General features: G+C 52.6%; 1 protein-coding gene across 1 annotated transcript; it reads right to left on the bottom strand.

Annotated features, from left to right (window-relative positions):
- Positions 1–3,402: 3,402 nt before the first annotated feature.
- Positions 3,403–9,309, bottom strand: BLCAP (BLCAP apoptosis inducing factor). Its single transcript, XM_035343541.1, has 2 exons — positions 8,277–9,309; positions 3,403–5,115 (listed from the first exon to the last, which is right to left on the bottom strand). Exon 2 carries the CDS (start codon positions 5,032–5,034, stop codon positions 4,771–4,773), a length of 264 nt encoding a protein of 87 aa, XP_035199432.1. The 5' UTR covers positions 5,035–5,115; positions 8,277–9,309; the 3' UTR covers positions 3,403–4,770.
- Positions 9,310–10,830: the final 1,521 nt, after the last annotated feature.

The following is a 10,830-nucleotide window of genomic DNA, read 5'->3' as shown; positions in this document are numbered from 1 at the left end:
AGTGTAGCTCATGTATGAGAGGGCTTCTTGGCATCCCTGGTAAGGGGTCGGCGGTCACCGGAGCATGTACAACTTCTCCGTATGGCTCCTGGTGCTGCGGGGGGCTTTTTCCATCCGATGTGCCTGAGATGCGGTGCGCAGCCATGCAGGATGCTGTGCGCCTCTTGGGGCTGGGACTGGGCTCAGGGGGACCAGAGCTGCCTCCAGCAAGGGGAACCTTTTCCATCACATCCCTCCTGCTCTGGCAGAGCTCCAAATCCACCGCTGGGTAATGGCCAGCACGATCTATATTCACTTACGGACCACTGATTTATGTAAGTTACATGGAACTGCACGCAGCAAGTGTGGCTGGTGGTGCTGGGTGAGCTCCCAGGGGAGGCAGGGGCTGCTGGGGTGTACTGGGACGGCAGCCAGCTCCTCTCCTGCATCCATCCATCCCAAATCCTTTCCTGCATGGGGCCGTGCGGGTGGCAAAGCCCGGGCTGGGGAGGGAAGGCTCCTTTCTGCAGCCTGCTGGATCAGTGGGCTGGCAAGGAGCAGGCTCGCTTCATTAGGGTAATTAGTGGGTGCTGATTGGGATCCCTCAGCTGGTGATTAAGTAATTGATTTGTACCAGTGGTGTGGTGGGAATAGGCCCTTAGAAAGCAGGGCTGTGGCTGAGCCTCAGTGGTGTGGGGTGGTTCTGGTGCCCTGAAATCCATGTGCTGCACTTCTGCTCTGCGGCGGTGCTCTGCTCGGGCTGGTGAGTGAGCGTTGTGTCGTCTTCGATGCTTGATGCTTTGTGTTTTACTTCTCCTAAAGCAATTAAGTGACTGAGGGAGTGTCTGTTGTCGGTGAGCCCCCTGACCTGTGTGTGATGGGGGGGCTGAAGCTGCTGCAGTGCTGAGGTTTGTCCCTGGAGGGGGGCAGAGGCTTGCTGGGCTGGGGGGTGAGGAGGAGCCCCCACTGCACATCCCCATCCTGAGCCAGGCAGATGTGCCTGGGGATTACACCACTCACCTCCTTTAACAGACGTAATCTTGCTGTTTGCTTTGTGTTCTCGCCTTGCCTTGTAAGCTGGGGAGAGGGCTCGGGCACCGGTGGGGGGCTGGTGAGGGGGCTGCAGGGGGCTGGGCTGCTCCTGCTGGAACAGAAAGGATGAGCTGTTGCTTGGCCTGAGCACTCCCTTAATTTTCCCCAAAGTGGATCAAGTCCTAGCTCTTGATCCAGGTTGCAGGAGGGTGAAGGTGGAAAATGCTGTGGTTTTGTCCTGGTGCTGGGGTCTCGCTGGCTGTGTTGTCCTAGCACCTGCCGTGGCAGCAGTGAGCCCATCCTCCCTCATCCCACTGCCTGTTTGCTCGGAGGCACGGTGCCGAGGGTTAATCTCCAGGCTCCTGAGACAGGCTAAAGTCCTTACTGCTGCGCTCAGCTCCTGCCAGCTGCCAAGGGCAAGGAAAGTGCCCCTTCTGCGCAAGGAGCGAGGGGCAGAGTGAGAGCAAAGGGCGCAGGCAGGGGCAGGGCTGCCCCAAAGCGATGCTGGTGGCTCCCCAGGTTCAGCAGGGCTTGGGCCAGCCCGGGGCTGGTGGGAGCAGGTGAGGGGTGTGGAAGGGGGCGTAGGGGGAGAAGCCGCTGGTCCCGAGGCTGCAGTGGGGAGCCTGAGGTGTGGCCGGCCCTGCTGTGGCTCTGATTCTTGGGATCTGAGCTTGGGTTGGTGTTTGTTTTTCTCCTTCCCCTGACCCTGCAGTGCCACTGATCTGTTAAGTGACCTAGAAAAGAAAATGATCTCCTTCCAATGGACAGGCAGGGGAATAGCTTAAGGCTCCTGCTCCCCGCAGCCAGGGAGCGCGAGGCAGATGGGCAATCTACAAAGCAAGGTGATGAGGCTTGCTCTGCGCCAAATCCCTTCCAGGCAGTGCCTGGGCTCGGTCGGATGTGGGACCATGCAGCGCTTGTTCTCAGCCCCTCCGCTTCCACTGCCCCCCGTGCAGCAGGGACCCCCCAGGTGACAGAGCCACCCTGCTGGGGGACAGCTCCTGGCGAGCAGGGCTGGCGTCTGTCACATCGCCTCTGTAGAGGAGCCGGTACCGCGCTGTGGGGGCTCAGCCCAGTGTGTGGGGCACAGGCAGGGAAGGCGTGCTGCTGCTCTCCAAAAGCTGTCGGGTTTGACCTGTTCTGCAGTAGCAGGCTGGTTTTACACGGCCTCTTTCTAGGGGATGAGCTGGGGATCAGGGCATTAGCATAGGATGTGAGAACTGGTTGGCTTCCTCGCCCTGCCTGAGGCTTTCTGTCTGACCGTGATGAAGTTACTTTAATTTTCTACCTTGAAGATGAAGATTGGATCTCGGCACGCTGAGAAGTGGCAGATAGTGCCCCGGCGAGGGCTGTGTGCATATCAAAGAGCGCTCTTAACTGCGTTTGGGGCAGGAGTGCTGTAAAAAGTAGATTTCCTACGCATCAGTTTGAGATCTCTCCTGTTGCTGCTCCGGCAGCTTCCCTCTTTTGAAGTGCTTCTCTCTCCAGGTCAGGTCTGGCGGAAGGGGAAGCCCGCAGCCCTGTCCTGGGCTGGGCTGGATGTACGAAGCCAGGGCTTGCTCTCACCCAGGGCTGTCTGGCTTTGTGGCTAGGACTTAAATTGCAGTAGAGCACATCTTGGCTCATTAGCAACTAAAATATAGCTTTAAACTGACTGCATTAGCTTACATTTAAAAAAATAAATCCTTTTAGCTTAAATAAATAAAACTTAAAAGTTGCTCAGAGTGCAGACAACTGTGTTGCCATAGCTTGCAAACGAGAGGACTTCCTTCTTCCCTTCTATTTTTATTTACGCTGTAGCTAGCACAGCAGCTCTTGGGATTCCCCTCAGCCCGATGGGTGATGGGGCTGCCACGTCTGTTCCTGAGGATGTCACCCTTGTTTTTTTTGGACGTGTGAACACTGATATGCCTTGAACACTTTCCAATTCGGGCTTGGTGTCCAGGGCTCAGGAGCGAGGGTGGACGTGCAGCAGCTGGGTCCCAGCCCAGTCTCTGCCCGTGGCAAGGGGACAGCACTGGAGGGACACCGCGGGACAGGCTCAGGTGCCTGTGGCTGGCTCCAACGCTGTTGGGATTAGTGGGACTTCAGCACACAGCTCTGGGGTTTGCCTTCTTAGTAAGGCAACCAGACACAACCAGAAGCTGCCGCCTGTGCTGTGCGCGCAACGAGCTTTTTAGGGATTGCCTGTACGTTTCTCAGCCTGCCCTGGGTTAGGTGAAACTGTCAATGCAGACAGTCAGAACTGGGAGCTGCAGGGCTGACAGGCTCTGCCTCCTGCTAGAGGCTGGGATTACAGTGCTGGGAACAGAACAATACGGAGACGCATGATTGCTGGGCTGAGGCATCTGCAACGAGCAGTGAACGCATCACGCTGGGCAGGAGTCCATAGACCAAAGTTTATAAAGCTTTATTAAACATTTTGAACAGCTGTGCAATGAACAAACAATACTCAGGAAGTTTCACAGCCCCGTAGCTCGAACTTCCTCGGGACAGCAGCAGCCACTTGTGCCACTCTCCCCTGTGGGACTCATAGACTGAAGTAAAGATGAACAGATGGCAAACGAGAGGGAACCCTTTGACAGTGCAGAGACAGTACTCTGTGTTAACCCCTAAGGTTGCTCACAAGCAAACCCCTGCCCCAGGGAAGGCTCCCCTGACAGCCGCTGCTGCAGGCAGCAATGAGTGCAGAGCTCTCAGCAGCGGCTGTGTAAGAGCAACCCGCTACCACCCAGCCCTGACATCCTTCTGCCAGGGGAGATGGAGGCACTGGGAGCCCCTCTGGCCTCACTCCTTCCCCACTGCACAGCACCAGCACCCCCTGTCACCCCTGGCCTGAGAACACTGTCACCAAAAGCAGCTGAAGCAGCCCCTGCTCCAAGCTATGCCTCCACCTCAGGGCCCTCTCCTGCCCTGCCCACACCCAGCCTTGTGGGCTAGCGGCGAGCTTTGTGGGGTGAGGTTCGTGGTGCCTGTGAAAACCCCATGTCTTGCAGCATAGCAGTTTTTTATCCCAACAGTCAATACCTCAGTGAACCCTGGAAATCTAGCAGGGGAAGAGGCAGTCTCCACTGCCTGTGAGGCTTTATAAAAGCAGCAGCACAACTGAGGCTTTCAGGCTATGATCTCGGAGCATAAGTAGTTCAGAAAGCACTTGGGCAGTGCGCGCATCTCTTTGGCAGGCTGAGCGGGAGGAGATGACTCAACTGCCTCTGGCTCCAGCAGCTTTTGGCCAAGTGCATCTGCGAGCTGTTGAGCTTCCCTTGATCAGCAAGGCGGGAAGGCTGGCTCCCCACAAACACAAAGATGGAGAGGATCCTGTAGCTACTTGAGCAGAATCAGAGGGCCGGGAGCCCCAAGTTAGACCACCGTGGCCTAATGCAGACGACTGCCACGCAGCTCCACCACCACGCAACAGCTGGACAGAGGCCAACAGCTCTTTCCTCCAGCAGTTCTCAGTTAGGAGGGCTGGTGTCCGTTCCCAGTGATATGGGAAGGGGAAAAGAAAAAGATTTCTGCTTCTAAAAAAGCAGGTGGCGCTGCCAGAGTTCACACAGTAAACAAGTCAAATTTCACAGGCAGAGTGGGAGGGCTGGTCAGGAATTTACCACTCCAGTCCACGCACATGTTACAGGAAACAGGCTGTTTTTACTCCAGTCACATGCCTAGCACCCCCTCCCCTCCTCCCTAGCCCCCCTTTTTTTTTAAAAAAAAAAAAGCAAAACCAGAGCTGTCAGCAGACTGGAAGATTATCATTCTCTAGGTGCCTACGATGCTGGGATCATGAGCTGATTCCGGCAACTGGGATCCTGTGCAGTGATACAAGAAGCAGTTCCCCCAGCAGCTGTAGCAGATGAGGAACAGAGCTGCCAGGAAGACCAAGGCACAAATTGTGCAAGGTTTCCGTTCTAGGAGGAAACTGAGCAGATAGAAGCCCATGAACATAGAGTGATTGAACCACAGTGCTGGGTTGAGGGGCTTGGGTATGAGCAGGACAGGCAGCAACCACTGAAGGCAGTACATGGTGTCCGGCTGGCCGGGGCCCTGTGGCAGCAGCAGTCAGATGTGCTCCCAAGTCTTCAGCAGCTCCTCCGGTGGGCTGTTCTGTAGGGATGTAAAATGTCAGACTGTGAGAGACACTCAGCAAACAGATCGACAGCAGTTCTTCCACAGTTCACACGTTCCCAAGCATCATATGCTGATGCTCAAACCCCTAATGCTAAGTTCTGGTGTCTCAGCTGGTGTAAACTTCCCTGCTTTCTGAGGGAGAAGCTGGGGACGCGATTACCTATTGCTGATACAGCCGCGTATCCCCTGCGTGCTTTGTTTCTCGGGCTCTTACCCTGGCTAACAGTCCTGAGACCCTTTTCTTTATAGTGCAGGAAAAGAAAGGTGGAGGGTCTGTGCCTTCCCCAGGCACAGACCCATTGCAGTCTGTCAGTGGGACAGAAGGAAATTTGAACTCCACACGTAGCTGCCCGGGGGAGCCCCGACAGTGTCCACGCTGCTAAACAAAGGAGAGGACAGTCCCTGCTTAAGGGATTTATAATCCTTGCCAATCAGCTAAAGGCAGATAAGACAAAGCATGCGAATGAATCAAAGGGGGGGGCAGTCTCAAAATGGCAATTTTCATAAGTGCTGTAAACACAGGATTTCCTTACTAGGATTATTACAAAACCCTGTGGAAGCAGCGAGCTTCAAGGGCTTCTCTAACCAGGGCTGGCAGCACACGAGAGGTCCAGAAAATACACTTCTATCTTTAGCAACTAGATCAACTACACTTTTTCTTTCTAAGCCAAACAACTTCAAGTATTTTAGAGGGTTTTAAAAATAATAAATGGTGTTAAAGGTGTTACTACAGAGCCAGAACAGTTGAAATAGGGCAGAAGAATGGAGCTTAGCAGTCTGGGATAGCAATAGCCGGTCAGGCTAGTGGATGTCGGTATCGCTGGGGGAATAACTGATAGGATTTCCCTCAGTTTGTGAACAACTCCTAGCTTACTGCCCCAAAAAGGCAAAAGCGCACAGGGGAATGCAGCAAGAGGGACCAGCTTGGGAAGTGAACTCTTCCTCCCTGCTAAGCTGTAGCACATCACGGTGACACGCAGCTGCTAGCCAAGATGTAGGAGGATGGGCAGGAGGACAGCCACGGCCGTGCAAAACGCCACAGCCTCACCCCAACTAAGCAGAGCCTGGCCAGAACAGCTTTTTTTGCAGCAATCTTTTTATCTGAAAATACTCATCTGCGAGGTATGCTGTCAGAAGGATGAAGGGCTGAGCCGAGCCTGTTCGGATTAGGACTGGGGGGCGGGAAGGTTAGTAGGATGAAGGAGTGAGAAAGTAAACAAACAGCACATTCCTCTGGCTCCTGCTGGCAGAAGGGATTTCCTGGCTAAGGGAGAGAGAATGAGGGACTGAACAGAAAAGCCAAGAGAAAACCACAAATGGTTCTCTTCCAAAAAACCACTGAGGTCAGGCCCGTGTCTCTCAGCTCAGTAAGCTCCCTGGTACCAGCCGGCTCTGGTGTCAGGAGCAGGAAGCACGCTGCCGTTGCTGTGTTCCTGGCAGCAGGATCTATTTTCACGTTAGTGAAAGAGAATGCAAGCCAAAAGCCCCACTGGGGCAAACAGATTAAGAATATTTGAGGAGAGTATGTTGTGTTGGCTGTCCTGCAAGAGAGTGTTCTCCAGCAGAGAGGACAGCTGGGGTTCAGTTAGGCAGCCAGAGGCATAAGGAAGTTATTTTACACAGCAATGTGGCTGAAGTTAAAGGAATAAAGTCCCAGTGTTAATCCCATCTCATGCAGCTCACATCTTTAAGGGCAAGTCTTGAGTTTCCCTCATCTGTGAACAGATCGTCTGGGACTAATATCACTTATTCCACAGCAAAACATGCTATCTGCTAGCCTATGTACAGCACCGAGCTGTTTCTGGTGTAAAAGTGCTGCTGCAGCATTAGGTAACTTCACCAAGGGGAAGTATTCAGAGAAAGATTTAACAGATTTAGCAGATATGGAATGGAACCACACTCCCCAATCTCTTCGTTCCTGTCCTGCTTAGGCAAAGATGACGCGGCACTGAATACAACCAAGTTGTACTACATCAATGATGTGGCCAGCTTAATCCTTCTGAGTGTTCTCTACTTGACGTTTCCTGTAGCCTCCCTCCCAAGTGCCTTAAACACCATGCAGGGCAAACCTCAAACATCACATAATGCTGCGGCTAAATCCAGCCCTGAAATCGTGTCAGCTCGGCTTCTCTTGCTGGACTTGTGCTGCAGTCTTCAGGTCACCCATTCTTAAAGCCTTATGTTCAGTGCCTACAGGTACCCGCTCTGGGCTCTGTCTCTGCAGTAAAGGATGGATAAGAAAATCAGCCTAGCACAACGTGTCTGTCATTATCGTACCAACTCTAGAATCTTCTAGGCCCGCTGTCATAAATATCTCAGATGTAGCAGTGCTACAACTACTGAGCCTCTAGCTCTCAAGCCCTGCAATTGATTACATTTCATGAGTATAATTAAAACTCGGGACAGCTGTGTTGAACTCCATGGCCTGGCCTTACCATGGCACAGACTCCTTCCTACAAACCCCACTCTCAGAACAAGTTACCCCCTTTTAAATATTGATATTTTCTGGAAGAGCCAGTTGCTCGTAGCAATCAATAAAACCACTCTGCAGAATAAAGAAACATTTAATGGCGGTTATTTTTACTGCGAAGTTTCTATGTCAGTGCCCTTCACTCTGCAACAAACGCAGAGGTTTGAACAGTGAAGTCTTGTATCTGTAGTAAGTTTTCTTTTCCTCTGCCCCTTAACTACCCACCAGCTAAAGGCTGAAAACCTGGTGTCTGCGTGATCTAGCAGATCTTAGATAAGGTCACCTTTGCTTGAGAATCCTGCAGCTCTGTATTCCTCACGGGACTTTGCTATCAAGATGCACGCTCTTCCTTGGTCTTTGCTGGAGATTCCTTTATGCAGCTGGCAATGAGTGTTCTCTTTCGAAGCTCTTGATCCTCACGCTGCAGAGGCCTTCCTACGGAGAAGCCCTGTCTCCCACGGTCAACTCCTTAGGGAAATATCACTCTCCTTAGTGCCCAGCGTAGGAAGTCGCTCCTTGAAGCTGTAATAACATGCAGTTTTGCCTAGATGCTCGAGCAATAATCTGCAGGTGAAACTTGCAAATGAGACATTCCTCCCTTGTTTTCTTTGTCCCCTCCTCATGATCCAAGCAAAAGATTACTGTGTGTCCCAGAGCCAATAATTACCTGTCGTCCAACAGCACTTCTGCGAGCTCCCTGTTTCACAACCGCATCCTGCTCTTCCTCAACCAGTTGCTCCTGTTCTCCCCTGCCTGACTCATCTTGTTCTTCAGCCGGCCTGGTGTCCTGCTCGCCTCAGGAGTGCTCAAGTCATCTGACTTGGCAGCTGCTCGTGTTTACCAGTCGGTTCCTCTCTGTTGCTCCGCCACTGCCTCCTCTCGCTCCTCTGCAGCCACTTGAGCCTGCTCAGAGCCCCTCGGCAGCGGAGCACGTGCTGCTCCTGCTGTCCTGCCCGCAGCCAGCGCTCTGCAGTTCCCCTCTGATCTCCCCGTGCTGCCAGAGCCTCCCTGCCAGCTCCTGCAGGCAGAGGAGCAGCGTGGGGAGTTCCCTGCACGCCTCGGCAGTAAGCGAACACCAATGCTTTTCCACATGCCTATTAATCAGTTTCCACCGTGTTCACGGTCCTTCCTCCTGTCATCTTCCCTCCTCCCTCCCAAGACCATTCAAAACCAGCAGGTGGGACTGGCACGTGATCGTGGGGAGGGTTTTCAGGTTCCTATGCAGGCGTCCCGGCACACCTTTCCCACCCAGAAACAAAACTTTAATTAGGACAAGTCAGAAGCGAGCAGCCCAGCACCAGTCCCGCGTTTTGCAATGGATCGTTCACCTTTACAATCAATCCATCTGAGGAGCTAGCAAGCTGGTCCTTGGTATTCTCCGAGCTAATTCAGCAATTAGAAGGATGAAAAGTTCTCACACACCACAGATCAGGATGCCAATTCCAAGTTTGTGTGTTTCTCAGGAATGCCTTAAGTCCTTAACAATCCATTTACCCTGACAGGACAGAATAATCAGCTGGTTTCGCTAATCCCTCCGAGGTACTTAAAAGGTAAGCTTGTTCAGACCTCGCTGAGGCAGCTGTTAAGCCAGTGGTGTCCACAAGGAAGGCAAGACTTGCACATGCTCCACAAACCAGTCACCCAGAGTCGCAACAAAAGGCTGAACAACTCCTTTTCGTGTGTGGTGATGCCAATCTCCCCCTCTCCCAGAAGCCCAAGTTCCTGCTTGGGAGTTAAAAGCCACATGTCCAGATAAAAACCTCTCAGGTTAAATAGCGTGGTGTTCTCACAGCATGCCTCGAGGCCCTGCACCGCATTTCTTAGGTATAAGGCTTGCCTATGCTGTAGCCTGCTTAAAACAGTTTAAATCAAGTCCTTGTCAGAGCCACGTAGCTTTGTGTGGGCAGAGCTTCCTGCTGCCTGCATGTGTTTAAAGCCAACTCTCAAATACTGCCTCGTGTCCAAAATAGCTGCTAAACACACAGCATCCAAAACTCGGGGGGGGAAAAGGGGGGGAAGAGGTGAAAGAGCTATCAAGTGACAAGGGTTGTTTGTTGTTTTTTGCCTTTTAGCTATGAGATACATCGGTGTGCTAGCTTTCTAGATGGCAGCCCTCTCTTAAAAAAAACACACAAACGAAACAACTATGGACAATAACCGCTCAAACTTTTCAGTCTTCTTTGTAGTAACAGGGTTTTAACTTCAGCTTTTATTCTAGTCACTGCCACTAATTTTGTGCTTTTTTTTTTTTTTTTAAAAAAAAAGACATTCTGCCAGAGTGACTCAGCTGGAAAAAGTGAGCCTTCAACTTTTGGCAAAGGCCTCATGCCATTCTTTGATAACTTCATGCCTTGGAACACTTGATGGAGACTCAGAAATGGTGCAATACAGTTGCAAACGCTTTCCAAAAGGGCAGCAATTCCTTGACTAACCAAGCCTCGGGGGTTACAAGTGTTCTGGTTTCTCAAGTGAGGGACAATCCCAAGCAATACTCCTTTCATGAAAAGTGGAGGTGTTCTGTGGAACCGCTCCTTACCATTTTCACAGCTGCTCTCTGAGCTCTGTCACTCTGACTGGGGAATCGATCAGCTGGTCTCCAGGGTCAGCACGGCGTCCTGCCCCGTTTGGCTTACCGCACGCTTGGCACCAGGGCCGATAAACCTCTGCCTGTGAGCAAGAGGGCAGCAGTGCTGCCTGGGTTTCTCAGATGGAAATCACAGGAGCAGAGCCTTAAGTCAGTCAGCTCTACAGCATGAAGACATAAATGCTGACAGCTGTCCTACGGAGTGTCACCATCTTCCTTTGTACCAATTTCTTAATTCTCAGTGGCCCTCATTCTTCACCCCAGCCCTTTGCATAATTGGCAGAGATTGCAAGTTACAGCCCGGTTCCAAGTTCTCTGACGAAGCACCGATGTTTTTAGCTTTAATTTGGATCTCTTACTACCCTTCCTGTTGCTGTGTCCCCACTGCATCAGCATGAGGACAGCCTGGCAAAGCCCAGCTTTCTGCCCCTCAAGTGGAGGCAAAAATAAAAAAAAATACTGGCAAAGGGCTCCGGGGTCGCGACGTGCGGGGGGGGGGGGGGGGGGGGGCCCCCCCCCCCCCCGAGCGGTGCCGCGACAGTGTGCGTAAGAGTGGTTGTGTCTGGGGCTAACGGAGCTCAACGTGCTGGAGGCTGCACCGGCGAGCCCCCTGCTGAGCGCCCCGCCGTGCCCCCCC

The sequence above is a fragment of the Oxyura jamaicensis genome, chromosome 20 (assembly GCF_011077185.1).
Source record: "Oxyura jamaicensis isolate SHBP4307 breed ruddy duck chromosome 20, BPBGC_Ojam_1.0, whole genome shotgun sequence".
Classification (NCBI taxonomy): Eukaryota; Metazoa; Chordata; class Aves; order Anseriformes; family Anatidae; genus Oxyura; species Oxyura jamaicensis.
This window is presented reverse-complemented; position numbering and strand designations above follow the sequence as displayed.